Here is a 21,571-nt window from a genome sequence, read left to right as displayed (position 1 = left end):
GCCTATTTCCAGCACGCATTTAAATTGGGACACTGATATCCTGACCCTTTCAGGCGCTCACCCACTGAACCGTCTCACATCCAGGCTCAGATCTCGCTCAGCCTCCCTCTCCCACTCACCGATCACGCACTCACCCTCGCTCGGGGCTGGAAGGGAGTTCCTTACCGATGGTGGACACCACTGTGCCCACGAAGTAAAAGGCTCCGGTGAAGTCCCACCTGGGTCTCAGCGTGTCGGCGCGGATGCCTGCCGCGATGGCCGCTTCGTAGTCTCGGAGGAAGGCGCTCAGTTCGCTGCCGGAGATGTCGAACTTGTCGGCAAAGTTGCGCAGCGTCCGGTTCCACCTGGCCCGAGCTTCCAGCTCGGAGGGCCGCTCTATGGCCGAGAAGACGGCGGCGCCGCACAGCAAGTAAGCCACGATGAGCAGGGCAAGCAACACGAAGCGCCCGTTGTCTTCGTTGAGGTGCAGCAGGGCGCAACCCCGGGCGCTGCCCATCATCCGCCGATCCGCAGCTCCAGGGCACTCCCTTGGCCGGGGGCAGCCGGCGCCCGAGCACTCATCAACTCAACTTTTAAGAGGGGCTCGCCCCAGCCTGGAAGTGAAGCCGGATCCCCGCGATGCCCGGCCGCGGCTGCACACGCCAGCTTGAAGGGTTTCAGCCCGAACTCCAGCCCATTTCCCCGACCTTTGCGCTCAGCGCTGGGCGTGCGAGGTTTACCTGCCAGTGCGGAGGGCAATCTTAGGTTAGACAATTGTTCATGTCGCGGGTCTCCAAAGTTCCCGGTCAAATTCGGGATGATTTCTAAATCTCGTTAGCCGCTCTCTCTCTCTCTCTCTCTCTCTCCCCGACCCCCCCCCCCACCCCCCCTTCCGATTAACTTACCAGGAGGCAGTTCCCGCAAGTCCAGAAAGCGACTGAAACGGGTTTTTGTTCAGCGAAGTGTTATATTTCCAAGGCAGGTCCGGAAACAGAGGGTTGGGACACATGGTGTGAATGAGCAGCGCTGCCCAGGTGAAGTCATTTCCTTATGTGGTCCGCGCCGACTTCATTCCACAATGTGTTTATCCTGAGTCAGGGAGAGAGAGAGAGAGGGGGTGGGGGTGAGGGGGAAGGGAGAAAGAGGGAGGGAGAGAGAGTTATTAATGAAATTGAGAGGCGCCTCCCTCTCCAAGACTAACACCAAGATTCTTTTAAGCACCATGGACAGGGCCTTTCCGCGACGGCCCGCTCCACCCAAGCAATCACTTTCCGGCACTTCAGAAGGTTGCCCGGACTCGCCGGGTCCCGAGTGGCCGCACGCCCACTGAACCAGCACTGCGCACCGTTGGCATATCTGACGGCTCTCTCCCACCACCCCGCCGCGCAATGGGCTTGTGAGTGGAGGAGTTGATTGCTGCATTGAGCGGACCTCCAAGTGCCGTTTCCTTGTCTTCAGGGTCTTCTCTGTTCTGGACATCTCAATTAAGCCGTCAAACTTCGGTTCCTCGGAGACTGGATTGCTGAGATTGGCACGGATAGTCCAGCCTGCAGTGACTCTGGGCATTGAGTGCAAAGACAGGAAAGTCACGGTCGGCTCCGCATCGCTGTTGAACTGTTTTGAATTTCCTGCAAAGCTCGCTAAATTCCTACATTTCCTCTATTCCAATGAATAAAAAAGCCGGAGACGGCGCCATCAAACCTCTCTATTAAATATTAACTCGGGGAGAAAGACCGTGCGGCGGCTTCACGGAACAGCGTTGCCCGGGCGATTCTTGCCTCTTTTCTCATACGTCGGTAACAGCGAGGCAGGATTACATGGTGGGAATTAATCAGAGAACCGAAGGGAAACTCCAACCGAGGGAGTGAGTCCAATCCAACCGCCCGCTAGTCTCCACGTTGAAGTTGAGCACCAGACTCACATTTTACCGATCGAAGCGAAAGAGGGCAAGGGATTTTTTTATAAATTTTACCTGCTTTGGAACTTTGACAAACCACGAAGGGGCTTAAACGAGTTTGTAGACGGAAATAAAGTGGGTTATGTTCAGGCAATCGCTTTTTTTTAACAGCATGTAACCGGCAGTTTCCAATCAGGGTTTGACTAAGATACATGGTGTAACCGCGTTTACTTTTAATCTCTGGAGGAGGGGGGGTTAACTCGTCTTCCCAAAGTTGACGTTGCGTACAGCAGCGAGACCTTTGCAAATAGCAAACCTGCCAGGAATCTTACCGTACAGTACGGCCTTTTAACCAGTCGGCTGGGTGTAAGGAATTGTCTGCTGGAGCCAATAGTGGAGGCGATTCGATTCCACGTGTAACGATTTCAAACCATGTTTCACTGCTCTATCGTCGTAACTTCGCAAAGGGGATCACGCTGTTCAAGTTATCACGAAACTGACGGAAATACTTGACAATACACTATCCTCTCAAAACTGATCAACACACTCCAAGACCTGTGTAATTGGATGATGGAGTTCCTCACCTCCAGAGGACAATCAGTGAAGATTGGTAAGAACTTCTCCTCCACAATCTCCATCTGTACTGGAGCACCACAGGGCTGTGTTCTTAGCCCCCTGCTCTACTCACTTTACACCTATAACTGTGTAGCTCGGTAGACAATAACACCATCTACAAATTCGTCAATGATACCATGGTAGTGGATTGAATAAAGGAAGGGGATGCATCAGCAAACAGGATGGAGATTGAAAACTTGGCTGAATGGTGCAAGAGAACAACCTTGCACTCAATGTCACCAAAACTAAGGAGCTGATTGTTGACTTCAGGAAAGGAAAGCTGCAGGTATATTGTGGGATCAGAGGTGGAGCAGATGAATAAATATAGGCTCACTATCTCAGTGGATCTTTCCTGGACCCAACACATCAACGGCATCATAAAGAAAGCATGTCAGCGCATCTCCTTGCTCAGAAATTTGTGGAGGTTGGTATTGTTCCAAGCCCAGAGGACCCCAAAACTCAGCAGCAATAAATATTCACCAAGACAAATGGTTACTTAAACAAAAGTTGCTTTTAATTATCCTTAAACACGAAACAGGATCAAGCTTTAACTTATTGCTATTAATTTAACTAACCTAATTTAACCCCCTTCTAATTCTAAACACACTTGTATGCAATGTATGTTTAAGTTCAGAAAAGTTATTTGATTCACAGTCCAATCTCACTTCTCATTCCTTCAATTTCACTGGTTGCAGGCAGAATTTAACAATTATGAAGTTCACCAGGCTTTGATGCTTGAAAGGTAAATGGTTACCTCTCAGAGAGATTCTTGTTGGTTTTCAGAGAGAGATTTGTTGTTTGCTGGAACCAGCCACTTCAGTGTCTTGCTGAAGAATCTTGCCCCATCAGGGTTTTCCAGATGATAACCTCTTTCTTTCAGGTCATCACAGACTTCCTTTTTGTTTCTCTTATTTCAAGTGAAACATTAGGCAGCCAGTCCTCACCTCTTGAATGAACCACAAGGGCTTTGACCAGGCTGAACTAAGCAGTCATAACCCATCTTCCAAATGGGGTTTTCCACATGCTTTCCAGCTTGTCCTGTTTCAGTCCCAGCTAGTTCTGCTGACTGTAAAACTGCAGAACTGAATTCTCTCTCTCTCAGAGAAAAAGCCTATTTTCTCTCGCTGCTTGCAAAACCACATCATCCTCTCAGAACAGCAAATTCTACTCCAGACAGCCTGCAGCTCCAATGAGTTCTTTCATCTGTTGCCTTTTTGTAAACAACAATCCATTAGTGATGTATCTTGGGAACTCTCCAAAGCTTTTGCAAAGGATCTTGGCACCAGACTGTCTAGCATGAGCAGAGCTCCAGTATTTTAAATAAGATCTGTTTTAAAGTGTTTATATGTGACCTACACTAAAATAAACCTTCCCCAATTTATCTCCTAAAATCATATCTATGATCTGCCACAGTATGACATCAGAAACCCTGGCAAATTTCAACAGAGGTGTGGTGCAACATGTGCTGACTGGCTATAATCACAATCTGGTATGGAAACTCAATACACCTGAGCATAAAGCCCTCCAAAAGGTAGTGGACACCGCTTAGAACATACACAGGCAAATCAGAGACTCATTTAAGGACTTGTACTTGTGTCCTTTATTGCTTTTCATTTTGTTCTCTCTGTATTGCACTGTCAATTTATTTGTATTTGTTATCTGTTTACAGTTCTTTATTTGTTCACATGTTTACGCTGTGTACCATTTATTTTTTTCACTACCAATTAGTGGTAATTCTGCACACCTGAAGAAAAAAGGAATAGTTGTATGGGATGTCATGTACGTACATAACAATAAATCTGAAATCTGTTTGACCTGCTGAGTTTCTCCAGCATTGTATTTTTGATAAGGATTTAGGAGCTGGGAGTAATGTATTTGCATGGAGAGCTGAATGATTAACCCAAAGAAGGAAGAGGGTTGGGTTAAAGATGTTTCCCTGGCAAACAGTGAATGGAGGGCTGCAGCGTTCAGTGCTAGGCTCACAACTGTTCACACTATACATTAATGATTTGGAAGAGGGCTCCGAGTGTAGCATTTGTAAATTTGCCAAAAATGCTGAGTTGAGTGGAAAAACAAATGGTGCAAAGGGTACAGAGGATGTGCAGAGAGATGTAGATGGGTTAAGTGAGTGGACAAGGGTCTAGCAGGTGGAATCATCATGGCTATCCCTTGAGGTTGACGATGATGGCCTTCATTCCATTGATCACAGAGCAAAGAAGCCTGTGCGTTTATTTGTTTAACATGTACTTGCTGTTGCACTGCAATAAGCACATGATACTTCACAAATCAACCAACTAATTCCAATGCATGAAAATCACAATGTTTCAAGCTGATGGATTTGTTGCAGCCTTCGTCCACCTTCACAGCTATTGAGTTCAGAGTAAATTCATCCAACTGTTCCATCTTTACTGCCATGGGTGACCCCTCCAGGAGCATAGCCCCAGATGGCACCGCTCTCAGGATTCAAGACCACACAGGCTTCTCCACCGTGACAAGGTGACAATCCACGGAAAAGAGCTGGTGGAGTACAGTGTTGACAAATATGAGGTCATCCACTTTGGAATGAAAAATAGATTATTATATCAAGGGGCCCCAATTCTTGCTGTTGGCAAAAGAGAGCAGAACTGCAAGAAATGTGGCAGGTGGGATGAAAGGCCTGATAACTATAGTGGAGGAAAAAAAACTGTAAAAGAAAAAGGAAAACTCTTGGAAACAATGGCATGAAAGATTACATTAGCAGAACAGATAGAGAAAGGAACAGAGAAATAGCAACAGGAGTAGACCATGCATCCCTTTGAGCCTACTTTGTCTTCAATATGATCATGGATGTTTTTTTCAATTTCAACACTATATTCCTGCTCTTTCCAATAGTCCACAATGCATTTTATGTCTGGGACTATATACATCTCCTTCTTAAACTTATTCAGTGACTTGGCCTTCATAACTTCCTGTGGTAGAGAATTCCACAGGGTTCATCTCAGCCCTAAATGTCTTATCTTGCATTGTGAAACAGTGAACTGTGAATCTAGATGTATCAGCCAGGAGAACATCCTCCCTGCAACCAGCTAATTAAGCTTTGTATGCTTCAATGAGATGGCACAGGCAACCCAATTTCTCCTCCCACAATGTTTCTTCCATCCAAGGGATCAGTTTTGTAGACTATTGTTTCACTCCATTTTAGGAAAGTTCTTGGGTAAGACCAAAATTGCACACAATTCTCCAGGTATGTTCTCACTAGGGCTTAGAATTATTGTGAAAAAAACATAATTGCTTGAGTGCTCAAAACATTTTACATTGATGACCAACATACTATTTACATTCTTAACTGTTTGTTGGTCCTGCATGTGACTGGTGTGGAAGGAAGTGCAGAATCATAAACATTGTACATGAATATTTCCAAACCTATCATCATTTAAATAAAATTCTCTCTTTCTTCCAAAGTTTTAAATTTTTTTATTTAAAAACATTTTTGTACATGTAATCATAGCCAAATGTAAAATACAATAATCAAATATTAATATTGAGTCCATTATACATGATGATACTAAACCACAACCCACAACCCCTCCCCATTAAGAAAAGAAAGAAAGAAATTAGAAAAAGAGAAATAAGGAAAAGTAAGAAAAACAAGAATCGAAATCTGGCTGCCAGAGAATACCCTTCACCACACGGCTCTGAATTTTTGTATTTTTTCATATATCCAAGGAGGTTTATGATGTTTTTGAAGTTTAGAGAAAACATCTATAAATTAATTCCTGCAATTTGTAAATACAGGCGCCAAATTTTCAAAAATACATCATATTTATTTCTCAGATTATATATAATCTTCTCAAGAGGAACACAGCTATGTATTTCTGCATTCGATCGCTTCATACCTAAATGGGTGCCCAATTTCCATGTAACAGCAATACTGCCAATTCAATCTTTACAAATTATTTTTGATGTATGGATAATTTCAATTTTGGTCTTATCCTTTCAATATTACCTCATAAAAATATCATTGGGTTTTATTGGAATTTAATTCCAGTAAACTATTCCAAACAAGTTACCAAATTTATCCAAAAGGGTCTCACTTTCGTGAAGAACTAAGTAGAAAGTTAAAAAAAAAGTACCTATCTCCTGCCCACATCTAAAACACTAGTCTGATAAATCTGTCCTCAATCTATTTAACTTCTGTGGCATGTGATATAACTGATGTAAAAAATTATATTGAACTAATCTGTAGCTAACATTTATAGTGTTTGTCCTACTATCTCAACATAACTCTGACCAATTTTGTTCATCAATGTGTTACAGGTTATATTATATATTATATTATATGTAAATATGTTTTTAAAAGAGATAGATTGTGGTGGGTTTAGTGTAGGTCACTACAAAAATATTAACATTTCACAAAAGACATCTCATTTGAAATGCAAAAGCTATGCATAAGCAGAGACTTCATGTCCACAGTGACTTTACAGAAAATTTGAAGGATACCTATGGAGATTTCACAAGTAGGTGTTAATTGAACTAATGTTGTGGAATAAATGGACTATTGTATTTAAAGTAAAAGATGGCCAGGGTCAAAAACTGATTCTGATGCCAGCAATCTGTCTGGTTGCATTTTGCTGTTCTCAGAAGGGTCATGTGGCTTTGCAAACAGAGAGAAAAAATACATGTAATTCTTTAGAGTGAGTATACAGTTTTACAATGACTTTTGGAGGCTGCAACATGGCAAGCTGGCAGACTTGTTGAAAACCCCATTTTGAAGACGGGTCGTGAGTTCTGAGTTCAGCCTGTTGAAAACCTATTACAAGATGAAATGGCCAGCTAGAGTGTTTTTCCTGAAATAATGGAAACAAGAAGAACTCTGTGGTGATCTGGAAGAAGAGGTTATCATTTGGAGAACTCATTATGGGGCTAGTTTCTTTGGCAAGACACTTAAGTGACTGATTGGAGGAAATCATTTTGTGTGTGTCCAACTAGCAATAGATTTCTCTCTGAAACCAACAAGAACCTTTCAAAGCAGTAACTATTTAACTTTATGCACCAAAGCCTGGTGAAAATTCATAAATGTTAAATTCTGTGCACAGTATAAGAATTACCTGATACTGGTGAAGTTGGAGGAGTGAGAAGTGAGATTGGACTGTGAATCAAAGAACTTTCCTGTACATATACACATTACACATATATGTGCTTAGAATTAGAAAGGGGTTAAGTTAGGTTAAGTTAATACTTATAAGTTAAAGTTTGATTCTGTTTTTATGCTTAAGTAACTATTTGTCTTGGTGAATTTCTATTGCTGCTGGGTGTTGGGGTCCCCTGGGCTTGTAACAAATGTTAATATTTAAATCCATCTCCCATCACAGTCTGGACCCATGTATCCTCTGTTTAGGAGTCCCTTTCTGCAATTAAATATGCATAGATGAAATAAATTTCTTTATATGTCTATTGTGAATCAGCATTTCCACATTGCCACTTTTCGGTAATAACATTGTTAGACCCAGTTTATCTCTTCAATAAGCCTTTAATTAGTAATAACAAAAAAGTATATTATTTTTAATTGTTCAAATTTCTTCCTTCATAACAATCTTCTATATATCTAATTTTTTTGCTGAGACCAAATGTTTAAAAATTGATTTTCCATAAGAATGGAATAAGTAGATTTTGTATCAAAGGCATTTTAAGCAGGTCACCCCCCTTCATTCCAATTTCATTGTTTAACTTATTCCAGATATTAATTAAATGTTTCAACAAAGGAGATTCCCCTGCTCAGATATTAATTTTGATTCCCAATTATACACAAAGTTTTCTCATATTGACTCTCCTATTTTAACAATTTTTATTTTAATCCATGCTGACTTTTCTCCCTTATCAAAAAATGAAGCAAGAAATCTCATTTGAGCTGCCTTATAATAGTTTTAAAAATTTGTTAACTGTAAACCTCATAACTCAGTTTATCTAAAGAAACTCTCAAAATCTTGCCCTTCCAAAGAAAGTTTCTTATTTCTTTATTTAACACTTGAAAAAAACTTTTGTGGTAGCATTATTGGCAATGTTTGAAATAAGTATTGTACTCTAGGGAGTATATTCACTTTAGCACAATTAACCCTACCCAATAATGTTATGGACAATATCATCCACTTATTCAAATCTTCTCCAATTTTCTTAAGTAAAGTTAAATAACTCAATTTATATAAATTATTTATTTTTTTTATTTACCCATATCCCTAAATATTTAATTCCATTCACTGGCCATTTAAATAAATTGTTGGCACTGAGTATAATCCCCTATAGTAAGGCACATAATTTCACTTTTATCCTGATTTACTTTATAACCTCATAATTTCCCATATTTCTCCAATCTTAAGTATAACATAACAAAACTACTGGCTCTGCAAATAAATTAATTTTATATTTCTCTTGATTAACTTTTAATCCTTTAATATCAGGATCAGATTGAATCAGTTCTGCAAGTGGTTCTATTGCTAAAATAGAGTAGGTGTTAGTGGACATCTTTCTCTACTAGATCTAGTTAACTGGAATGGTGCTGAAACCTACCCATTGTTACAACTTTAGCTTTAGGTTTATTATATAAGCCTCTAACCCAATGGTTCTCAACCTTTTTCTTCTGACTCACATATAATTTAAGCATTCCCTATGTCATAGGTGCTCTGTGATTAGTAAGGGATTGCTTAAGGTGGTATGTGGGTGGAAAGCAAAAGTTTGAAAACCTCTGTTTTAATCGTACTTAATTGACTCATTATGTGCACGGTTTCATAACTCCAAAGGAAATGGGCCAATGACAATTTTTCTCAAGCAAAATATTTCAGTAACAATTGGATCTAGAGTTGTGATTCTCAGTCTTCCCTTCCCACTGTGATTAGTAAGCAATCCCTTACTAATCACAGAGCAACTATGGCATAGGGATTACTTAAAGTGGTATGTAAGTGGAAAGAAAAAGGTTGAGAACCACTGCCTCCAATTTGCAACTACCTGTCCCATTCCAAATCTTTCAAACAACTTAAACAAAAAGCCCTATTGTAATCTATTAAATGCTTTTTCCGCATCTAAAGTCACTGCCACATTTAGATCTCTCCTCTTTTGTGCCAAATGTATTATACTAAGTAATCTAGTTAGATTGTTTGCAGATTGTCTCTTTATTACAAACCCAGTCTGATCCATCAAACTTGGTAAAAATTTCATAAATCTATTAGCTGAAAAAGTTGCAATGATCTTTAACAAGACTGCTGTTTCATTGACCTATATAACTTAGAATAAAATTGCTTAAAAGTTTGGTTGATTTCTTGAGCTTTATACGTAGTCGCACTTGACTCCAACTTCATTGCATTAATCACTCTTGAAACTTGTTCTGCTTTCAACTGCCAAGCGAGGACATTATGGGCCCTCTCACATAACTTATACTATTTCTGCTTAGTTCTTATTATTTCTTTCTCTGTTCTATATGTTTGTAATGTATTATACTGAAGTTTCTTATTAATAAGTCTTCTACGTTTTTCCTTGGCAGTCTGTCTTTGCAGGTCTTTTTCTAAGCATGTTATCTCTTTCTCCAATTCATCTACTTGTTTCATATAGTCCTTAATTTTAGAAGTATAACATAATTTTTCCTCTTAACTATGCTTTCATTGTATCCCATAAAATAAGTTTATTATTAACAGAATTAGAATTAGTCTCGAGAAAATATTAAATTTGCCTTCTGGCAAAATCACAAAAATCTGGCATTTTAATAACATTGAATTAAATCTCCATCTAGAAATTTATTCTTCTTTATCTAACATTGTAACTATCATTAATAAAGGTGAATGATCCAATAAAATTCTTGCTTTATAATCAATGTGATTAATTCTACCTTGGAGATGTGCCAATATTAAAAATAAATCTATCCTTGAATGAGAATCATGTCTATTTGAATAAAAAAAGTAGTCTCCCTCTCTTGGGTGGATTCTTCTCCATATGTCTATTAAATTCAAGTCTTTCATTAATGTCAAGGTGGCTTTCGCTGCCTTTGCCCTTGTTATTGCTCTATTTGATCTATCTAATACTGGGTCGAAAGAAAAATTTAAATCCCCAGCTATTAAAATATTCTGATATGCTCCTGCCAAATTAAGAAATGTTTCTTGTATAAATTTTTCATCGTCCATCTTCAGATCATATATATATTCATAAGGGTCCAAGATTCTGAAAATTTTTGATAATGTACCATAGCATATCTTCTTGCAGAATCAATCACTACATTCAGTATCTTAACTGGAAAGGTCTTCTTTATCAAGATTGCCACTCCCTTTGCTTTTGAATTAAATGAAGAAGCTGTGACATATCAAATGTTCTGTTTCAATTAATTGAGTCTATTGTAGAAAAGCTATGTCTACTCTCATTTTTTAATGTATGTCAGTATTCTTTTCTTCTTCACAGGTCCATTTAGCCCATTAGCATTAAAACTTAAAAAGCTCAGTATATGAATGACTCATTGATATTTTATTTAGTCTAAATCTACTGATATTTCCCCTTCACCTCTCTCCTCGCACCTCCTTGACAACTTGGATATTTGTTGTTTACCGTGTTAAGGGATGTCCTCTTTGGCAATCCAGGTAAGAAGAGAAAAAAAGAATTATGCATAGTCAATTTATGATTATAACAATTTTAATATTCGAAAAGATAAAAACAACATAACAAAAATTGATGTTGGTTAAATAATACACATTACCCGCCCCCTCCGCACCCACTTCATTGTACAGGTTGTAGCGTCTGTGACAAGTACACACATGAGTCGATAGTCCATATAATCTTTGATCCCCCTCCCCCACCCCCATGGATGTTGACCATATTTCAATCTTGCATTTCCAGAAAATAAAAAAACAACTTTTTAATTAATCAAAGCATTTTCAAACTCCCTCTTGCTGATTAGCTGGCGCTGTGTCCACAAATTCCACTGTACAGACATGATCTGAAAAGAATCTGTTCTGTCCTGCTTGCAAGAAAATCTTCAAAGTGGCAGGTTGATGCACAACAAATCTGTAACTTTTTTGCCATAAGCTGTGTTTCACCATATTAAATTATTTCCTTCTCTTCAGCAATTCCAAACTTATATCTTGGTTCTGTGAAATTCCAGTGCACCTTGTCTTTCTTTAGCTCCTTGTGCTGCTAGTGTTAATATTTTCTCTCTGTCTTGATAACGAAGACATTTGATCAATATACACCTAGGTGATCTGGTGATGGCTGAGGTCTCAAAGCTCTATGTGCCCTTTTAATTTCAATATTTTCAAATTTATCTGGTCCCAGGACCTCTGGAATCCATTGTTGAAATTTTTTTAACCTTCTTTAAGACCAACAATTTTGATATTATTTCTTCTTCTAAAGTTTTCTAATAAATCTACTTTTCCCCAAAGTTGCTTCTTTACAATAGCCCATGGGTCTGGCACATCATCCATTTTCACCATTCTGTCCTTCACCCCAGCCTCTACTGTTTTAACTCTTTCATCAACATTATCAATTTATTTGGCATTTTGAGCACAATAGCAAAGTATTTTTTCATCTGTTTTTTTTGATTTTTTCAAGTCTACTCTCACCTCTCTCAGCTCTTTTAATAGGTCAGCATTTGTACATTCTTCTTCCTGTAACATTTTAAGTTTCTTACCTTTATCTTTGGAAACTTATATTTGCTTTGTTTTATCCTCTTCTTGATCTTTTCCCTCCATTTTCATCACTGGCCTGTGATTCGTTAGATAAATTTCTTCTTGTTCTTGTAATAAAAGTTGAAACTTGTTGGAGCCAGCAAAAATGCTGCTTGCTGCAGCGACTTCTTGGAATTCTTCTGACCAGCGCATGCACGTCTTCCTGTACATGGACATTTTGGCGTCTTCTTTTTTGACGCCATCACCCTGAAGAAGTGGCTGTGATGGTGCTGTGGAGCGTTGGACAACCCCCACACGAGTCTGACTTATTCAGGGATGAGCTCTTACCCCAACTTCCAGATCCATTGAGACATTAGGCCTTATTTTTTTGTCTTGCTGATGTTTTGTTTATGTTCCAGATGGACCAGATCCTGCTCCAACAATGTTATCAAGTTTGCAGATGACACAACAGTAGTTGGCCTCATCAGCAACAATGATAAGTCGACTACAGAGAAGAGGTGGGAAATCTTGTGAAACGGTGTAAGATTAACAACCTGAGGTTCAACATAGACAAAATTAAGGATATGATCGTGGACTTCAGGAGGACAAGGAATGATCACCCTCCACTACACATCAACAACTCTGTAGTAGAGAGATTGGAGGCACCAAGTTCCTTGGAGTTCATTTAACAAGTGACCTATCGTGGACACTCAACATCTCCTCACTTGATAGGAAAGAGCAACAGTGACTACACTTCCTGAGAAGACTGAAATGGGCAAGGCTACTGGCCACCATTATGTTAGCCTTCTATAGGAGCGTCAAGAGTGTCCTGGCTGGATGCTGCAGAGAAGTGAATCAGAGGCCATTCCACAGGATAATATGAGAGGCAGAGAGGATCACTGGAGCCTCCCTCCCCCTGCCCCCTATCAACATGATCTACTGGAATCAATGACAGAAGAGGGCAAGCAAAATTATTGAGACCCCTTCCACCCTGAACACAACATCTTTCAGCTGCTCCCACCAGGGAAGAGATGCAGGAGGATCAGAGCCAAGATCACCAGGAAGAGGAACAGCTTCTTCTTTCAGGCAGTGAGAAAACTGAATGACCAAAGGAACTGCTCACAGTAACCATCTGAGACTCTTATATTGATTTGTACAGAGTTGTGTGTCTGCATGTTTTGCACTGAGGATCATCATCAGTTTCTACTTGTATAATCAGATGGCAATAAACTTGACCTGACTTGATATCAATGAACCAGGCTGTGAATATCTGGGGAAAAGCAAAGATCCCCCATGTTATCACCTGCCAGCCTGGAAAAGGTTAATTAATTTCTAGTTTATCTCTTTCTCTCAACTTGGTTTCAATGTATGCCTTTTATTACTCTCAATTACATGTGCTTTAATTGTGCATGTTTTTTCTTTCTTTTCCTTTCCTTCTCTTCCTGGAAGCATTTCATGATTGTTACCTTGATACTTTAGTCTACACCATATATCACAAAAATTATTTCTGCTCTTTCTACGCCTTCCCTTTCTGAAACTGAGAACATGGACACCCTCTTACCTTTCCAGTTCTAATGAAAAGTCACTCTCCTGTAATGACATTTCTGTTTCTTTCATTGATGCTTCCTGACCTGCTTAAGTCTTTGGACATGTTCTATTTTAGTTTCAATAGCTACATCTTGTTTTGCAGGAAGTGAGTGAAAGGATGAGAATAAATTCAGCCAGGCAAAGGAGAGTGGCAGAGGAGAAGAATTGGTTGGGCCTCTGATCAAAGGGGGTATGAAGTCCTCTCTAGCCATTCTAGTGTGAGATAGGAATGTAGTGGGTTTGGATATCCATGTTCCTGTCATATCTAAAAATATCAATGCAGACTTTGGGTTTGGTGAGCAGTTCATAGCATCTGACATAAAGAGCCCCACAACTGATTGATAATGTGACCTTGGGACCAAATGAAAGACATTCAGGCAGGAGTTGTCGAATAACAACCATTGGATGTGTTCAGTCTGGTCTTACACCATATTAAAATAATTTCTGCTCACAGCATGCTTCTGTGAACATGTGACACATGCCACCATCAAAGGCCCCCACTTGGAATCAGGATGGGATTAGGTAGGCTCACAATAATGTGGTTAGAACTTGCTGTGCCACCATAGCTGATCAAACTGATAATAGCAGGGCTCATACTGACATCGCAAAATCAAAGGGGGAATGAATCCCATTTCAGATATGCAGCCTCATGAACCCTGTTAGCTTTGTTGCTTAGTTCTGGAGTAATTTATCCTCCTAAAATATTGTGTTCTGTGCTGCTGTACTGTTGTGGAATAACATTTCTTGCCCAGTTTTTCTCTATCTTTTCATTCTGAGACTTTTGATGGGAACCATTTTCGCTTGTGAGGTGATTGTGACATTTTATTTTTTTCCTTTTGCCTTAATTACCCACTGGTAAGAAATGTTTTAGATGCCATGATGATAAGTGAACTTTTAAAGGTGCACTTCACAGCCCATCTAATGAACTGATTTTCTTTGTCGATTTTGCTGTTAGATCTACAAAATAAATCTCTGAAATGAGCACAGGATGCATTTTTATTGACCAGTTTATGGACAGCTGTTTCAAATGATTTAATTTGGGATGAAACAAATTAGAAAGTGTGAACAATGTATATGTCACAGGGTTGCCAATCCATCTTTCAGTCATTTGTAATCCAAGTGTCAAAAGGTTGCACATCATCACAAGCCAAGTTTAATAGTGGAAAGAGAAAGAGTTATTATTTCAAGCCTGGGGCCCTGCATCAGAAAGGATCTCGGACCCGAAACATTAACTCTTCTCTTTTCACAGATGCTGTCTGACCTGATGAGTTTTTCTAACAGTTTCTGTTTTTATTTAGTTTATATATCCAGCACTTGTATTTTCTTAATTTACTACTGTAAGATTATTGCTTTGCCCTCAGTAGTTAAAGATCAATTGTGTTTATCTGCAGATATCAGTGAGCGATTTTGGCTGCTTGAAAATCTGAAATGGATTTGGCTCTGATGGATCACAAGATTGCATGTGAGTGACTCTTTGAGGCAGGGAATCTTGTCAAGACTCTTCCTCCTGGTCAATATTTACATTAACCTGGAGTGGTAGGATGTACGTTGCTTTGTGAGAGAGCAGACACATCCATTCGTACTTAAGCCATGTCCTGACAGCTGAATACTCTCCCAATATATCTAGCAATCATTTTAGGAAAAAAGCCCTGTTGCTCAGTTTTTTTCCCTCCAAATGATTGTGAGACATCTCAAGAGGCAGCAAAGTTGTGCAGAATGGCTCTCTCCATGTGAATTCCCTACCACAATGAAACCGGACCGGGGAATCAATTGGATACTTTGTAGCAGCTTGGTGAGGTATCTGGAGGAAACCTCAACACTGACTGTTACTCTGGGTTCCATTGGACACAGGGACATCACATTTATCCAGTTGTGGAAAGAAGAAATGGAAGAGCCACAGAATAGTTCTTATTTCTAGGCTCCTAGCTGGATTATATTTACCAAATTGTCCCTCTAATATGTAAACCATGAAGCATGCTTCTTGGCTCATGCCATTTGTACCAGTTTTACATGGAAACAATCCCAAACTATTTCTAGTGATCAGATTATTTCCCTATGTTTCATATTATCTGGCATTTCCTATTTGTATTTACTTATGGACAAATCTGCTGGGTTACTTAAAAAAGCTTCCCAAAATTTGACATCCAGAAAGCAGAAAACATTTGGCAGTCAGCTGGATTCTGTCCAACTTGATGCGAAACAACATCTTCAAGAAATAATTCCAAAGCCTTTCAAGATATCATTACCTTGACATTGGAACCATTTATCCAATATTAATACATAAATCTTGCATGTAAATGTTGGTTTGGTTTCCAATTGAAATTCTGTCAAATTAACAAATGGACTCTGCACTTCTGGGCTCAATGATCTTTGCCTAGAATGACTGAAGTTTACAGTAGCCCATTCTTGAAATTTATGCTATTAAATTAAAAAAAAAATAATATGAAGAATGACCTCAGAAACTGAGGTCAACATGTAACATGTGGCCTTTGTTTTTAATTCCCATTAAAACAAAGAGCAAACCCATCAGTAACTGGGTGAGCTAGCATGAATCAATACACAGGTGTGTCTTTCTGAGAGATTTAATGCTCTTCATATTTCACTCATAATTGCTGGGTTTCACTGTACAAATTAATACTATGCATAGCAAGGTCCAACATCGCAATCCATGCAGACGAGCATCAGTTTCAGGCCAGTTGTAGTATGGGATGATCTGCATTAAGGATCGCAGGGTGTTTGGGTTGGATGAGGTGGTGGTGGTGGTCTGTCCACTTTTTGCTGTGATCTTTGCCTGAATAATGACCTCATTTACGAGTGGTGCAGAACAGCTCACAACACAGAGATTGATCCATGTGGATGACAGATGTTGAGGGCACATGGACATTGTTGAAGACAATGTGTCCCCACCTCATTACTTTCTCTCACTTTCATGGCAGGCTTTTGTACACTTCTGACATGTGACTACCATAGAAAAAGTTCTTAAGGGTATAACCCACTTCCCATGACTCCCAACTACAATACAACAGTGCTGTACACAAATGTGATGGAGAAACTCAGCAGGTCATGCAAAATCCATAGCAAGCAAAATGCAATTGGTGTAGGGCCTGAGCCCTTCTTTGGAGCACCAAAAGTAAAGCAGATGCCCAAGGAAGAAGGTTGGGGGCATGGGGTGAGGAGGGGAGGTGATAGATGGATAGAGAAGGGAGGGGGAAGAAAAGAAAGGAGCTGGGAGAAGATGGGGAGGGCAGTGGGTTAAGAGTGATAGCACTGATAGGAGAAGGAAGGAAAGGTGCTAGGGAGTTGACAGAATGGAGACAGAGGGATGAGGGAAATAGAGAGAGAGAGAGAGAGACATGGGGGGGGGGTGTTTAGGAAAGGGTTAATAGAGATTGGAGACCGGTATTGATTTGGAGACTGCCATGATGGACTACAAGGTGTGGTTCCTCCAAATTGCGAGTGGCCTCAACATGGCAGTGCATGAAGCCATGGACAGGCATCTCAGTGTGGCAATGGCGTGTGGAATGATGGTTGCCCACTGGAGGGTCCTTGTTGTTTCAGCAAACAGAGTGAAGGTGCACCACGTCTGCTCCAGTCTCTTCCATGTAGAGGCAGCATTGGATGCAGTAAATGATCTCAACAGATTCACAAGTTAAGTGTTGTTTCACTTGGAAGGACTGTTTGGGTCCTCGAATGGTGGTGAATGAGGAGGTGTTAGGTGTTAAAGGTGTAGATTCTAGGGGTGGTAATTGGTGGGAAGGGATGAGTGGACAAGTGAGACTTCTATGTAAAGCAGAGAGGGGATGGGAAGCTGTCTAGTGGTCAGATACTGTAATAGGTGTTGGAAATTGTGAAGAATGGTGTGTTGAGTGTGGAGTCAAGTGGGCGGTAAGTGAGGATGAGGGAACCTTGTCTTTGTTGCATCTGTGATTGTGTTGTGGGGGGGAGGAGGGGTGGGGGAATGTACAGGGCAATAGAGAAGGGAGTGAGGGCTGAATTAATGGCAGTGAAGAAGAAACCACATATCTGAAGAAGGAGGGTATTTCCGATGTCCTGGAAAGGAAAGCCTCATCTTGGGAGCAGATGCAGTGGAAATGAGGAATTGAGTGAAAGGAATAGAATCCTTACAGGAAATATGGTGAGGAAAGGTGCAGTAAAGTTAATGGTGTGAGTCATTTGGTTTATAGAAGATGCCAGTGGATAATTTGTTTCCAAAATGGAGATTGACCAAGAAAGGGGAGAGAGTTCCTGGAGATGGATCAAATGAATTTGAGGTCAAGGAAGAAGTTTGCATCAAAGTTGATGTTGACATGCTCATCATGGGTGCAGGAGGCACTTCCAATGGAGTTGTGAATGAAACAGAGGAAGAGTTGAGGAGCCTTGCTTCTGTAGGCATTCAGTGAAGATTGCTATGCAGCCGAAAATATTATGTCACGGTTAGCACAACGCTGTTACAGTACCAGGGATCAGGATGAGGGTTCGAATCCCACTCTGTCTATAAGGAGTTGGTACATTCTCTCTGTGACTGAGTGGGTTTTCCCTGGGAACTCCAGTTTCCTCCCACCAATCAAAACGTACCGGGGGTTGGAGGTTAATTGGGCGTAATTGGGCAGTATGGCCTCCCGGGCCAAAATATCCTGTTATTGTGCTGTGTGGCTAAAAAAAACCAATGAAAAGGCATGCATAGCTGGAACCCATAGGAGTACCCATGACTATGCTTTTGATTTGGAGAAAGTGTGATGAGTCAAAAGAAAAATTATTGAGGGTGAGTACAAGTTCAGCCCGGCAGAGAAGGGTGTGGATGGAGTGGGACAAGGCACCAGTAGCGATTGCTCATATTTTAATGCGACATTCATGATGAAGACCAACTAACAGTGTTACAGAAGTAAATCTTTCCAATGTCGCTGATTTTTTCTGGTCCTCTGAATGAACAGGAATGCTAATAACAACACCCATATTCCACAGCACAGACCACACATGTACAGACCACACATGTACAGACCACACATGTACAAACCACACATATACAATCCACATATGTGCAGGCCACACATGTACAGAATCATGAACAGCACTTTACACAGCCAGAAAATAATTCCAAAATTCTGGAATGCAATCTGTGTAAAAAGATTAGAACAGAAATCAGGGATTCATTCCTGTTCCAAAATTTTACCTGTTGGATCCCTAAAAATTATTACGGAAGGTCTGCTGTCTAAACACAACTGCAGGTGATCGGCAGCAATGGGCTAATTAATAGAATGTTATTGATGATGTAGGATGATATGTAAAGCGAGCGACATTGGAGCACGGGATTTTTAAATGTGCAGCAGAAGGGCATTTGTATAATGCTATACATACCTGCTGCTAGCATTAAAAGTATCTGGGGATCAAGAACCATTTTGCTCTTCTGTTGAATATTTCAGACGCAGATGATTCTCGTCACTGACAATGTCAACGCAGTGACGCTGTACATTACACATAGGTTATACATCACAGTCGATGTCAATGCAGTGACGCTGAACGTTACACGTAGGTTATACATCACAGTCGATCTCAACGCAGTGACGCTGTATGCCGCCATAGGTTATACGTAACAGTCGATGTCGACGTAGTGGTGTCACACGTCCAGCCTACGTAAATGCCGCACCTCAGGTATTTAGTCTAAACTCGTGGTGAACTATGGATTCTTGGAGTTTTGGTCGTTCTTGTGTGAATGGCCACTCCAGAACAATTGCTGAAGGAAAATAAATGATCGTTATTTGTAAAAAACATAGTTGTTGACAGATTTTGGTGTTCAGAAGCTATTAGCTAAATGTTCTCATAAATATTGTTTCATTAAAATATTAAATGGGAGCAGAATTGTAAGTGTCATTCAGCAACACCTCAAGGTGTCACATTTGTTAGGCAAAAGACTGTCATTTAGAGTAAATACTGACTTGCCTATTAAATAACAATCCAAACCTCCAATTGACTTAAGTGAATGATTCAAATATCACCAAAGGTACTAAAGAGAAAGAGAAGTTATTTTCAGTCTTTTTGAAGCAATTAAATTCTTATTTTTTTTCAAAGTACCCATTCAAATGGACAGCTGAATGGTCAAATCAACCAATTTTCAACATTTTATTTTCAGCTACAGCCTTTTCCCTCAGAACACCAGGTAGTTTACTTACAATAAGATAAAATATTAGAATTCTGAATGCTATGTATTTCGCAAGCTGTTGGCCTCACAAAGCCCTCTGCTCGTGGTTGAATCACCTAAATTTGAGTTGAAATTTTGAATTGGCCTGGGGTCCTGGGGATTTCCAGCTTCTGTCATACATTCAGTTGTGAGGAAGAATAACGTCACTTTTTACTCTAGCCCTTTGTTACAGTAGTGTTCAAAAAATACAGCTAAATAGAACATTTATAGCTAACGTTTATGCACGGGAAAGGTCAAACATGCTAAACTGCGGTAGATAAATGCAAAAATGGTGGTCACTGGAAGCTGGAGGAAACCATGAGATGCTGGGGGACCTCAACATGTCACACACCATCCATAGGCAAAAATAGTCGGAGTTTTAGGTCAGGATCCTTTATCAAGACACTTGACTGATCATTTCTACTGATTGATGTGGTGAGACCTGCTAAGCTCTTGAACCTTATTGTTTATTATAAACTAGATTGTTTTTAGCTTCACTTTCACAAGCTTCACTTGCTTTATAAAATATGCCGCACCCAAGAAAGACAACCTAGCTATCCGGAAGGGACCGGTGGCTATGGGGAATAAACTGTCTTTAAGCCTGTTAGTGTGGACTTTCATACTCTCAAGCTGACATCCCAATGAGGGGAGAGTGAAGATTGTGTGTCCAGGGTGGTGATAGGCCCTTCAGGACATTGGCTGTCATTCCAAAGCAGCAGAAGATGTTGGTGAATGCCATAGAAATCGTAGATGTACTCCATGGAGGGAAGTTAGCATTGAGGTGCATTCGGAGCTGCATCCACTGCCTTCTATAGTTTCCTCCAGACTTGAGCAGAACAGCTCCCATATCTCTCCATAATTCATCTAGAAAGCATGCACCTGTAGAAGTTGCTGAGGGATAAGGGGACATGCCAATCATCCTTAGTCTTCTGAGAAAGCTGCAGCACTGGTACCTATTTTCCCCAGGATATGTCATTGGAGACATTTATTTCTAAAAACTTTAAGCTATCCACTTTTTCCACTTCCGCGCTATTAATGTGGACAGGGGGTTGGTCTCTGCTGGCCATACCCTCCTGCTTAAGGTGGAGCTGAAAGCTAGTGGGGTCACTGACTGCAACTCAGATGTTCTGCTTTACAAAAGTCCAATGATGTTTCAGCTTTTCTTTACCAAATGGCCATAAAATCAAAGATGCTGTAAATCTGAAATATAAGACTAGAATTTAATGAAGTTACTCCATAACTCAGTTAGCATCTGCTAAGAGGGAAAGAATGGCTAAAGTAAATGACCTTTCATCAGTAACCAAATGCCCATTTAAAGGAATCATCAATTACTTATAAATGCAAGATTCGGCCTGCTGCCCCTGAGCGTGAAATCCTGCAAAAGATAGTTGGCACAGCCCAGGAGATCATGGGTAAAAAAAAACCCCTTCCCACCATTGAGAACATCTACAAGGATGCTGCTATTGGAGAGCTGCAGCAATCATCAAGGATCCACGCCACCAGCACTCACTCTGTTCTTGCTGCTACCATCAGGAACAAGGTATAGATACCGCAAGACTCACACCACCAGGTTCAGGAACAGCTGCTACCCCTCCACCATCAGACTCCTCAACGACAAACTCAATCAGGAACTTATTTAAGGATTCTTACTTTTGCACTTGATCGATAGCTTTTCTCTATAATCTGTATTTCAGTCAGTTTCTT

At 40.3% G+C, this 21,571-nt stretch overlaps 1 protein-coding gene across 1 annotated transcript in view; it reads right to left on the bottom strand.

Moving 5' to 3' along the window:
* Positions 1-499, bottom strand: part of LOC138760449 (potassium channel subfamily K member 12-like) — a 96,477-nt gene extending 95,978 nt beyond the window's left edge. The window contains exon 1 of the mRNA XM_069931043.1: positions 166-499. Coding sequence (XP_069787144.1) covers positions 166-499 — 334 coding nt within the window. The remainder of the gene's footprint in view (positions 1-165) is intronic.
* Between the last annotated feature and the right edge of the window lie 21,072 nt (positions 500-21,571).

This window comes from Narcine bancroftii, chromosome 4 (genome assembly GCF_036971445.1).
Source record: "Narcine bancroftii isolate sNarBan1 chromosome 4, sNarBan1.hap1, whole genome shotgun sequence".
NCBI lineage: Eukaryota > Metazoa > Chordata > Chondrichthyes > Torpediniformes > Narcinidae > Narcine > Narcine bancroftii.
The sequence above is the reverse complement of the archived record's forward strand: the minus strand, read 5'-3'. Positions and strand labels throughout refer to the sequence as shown.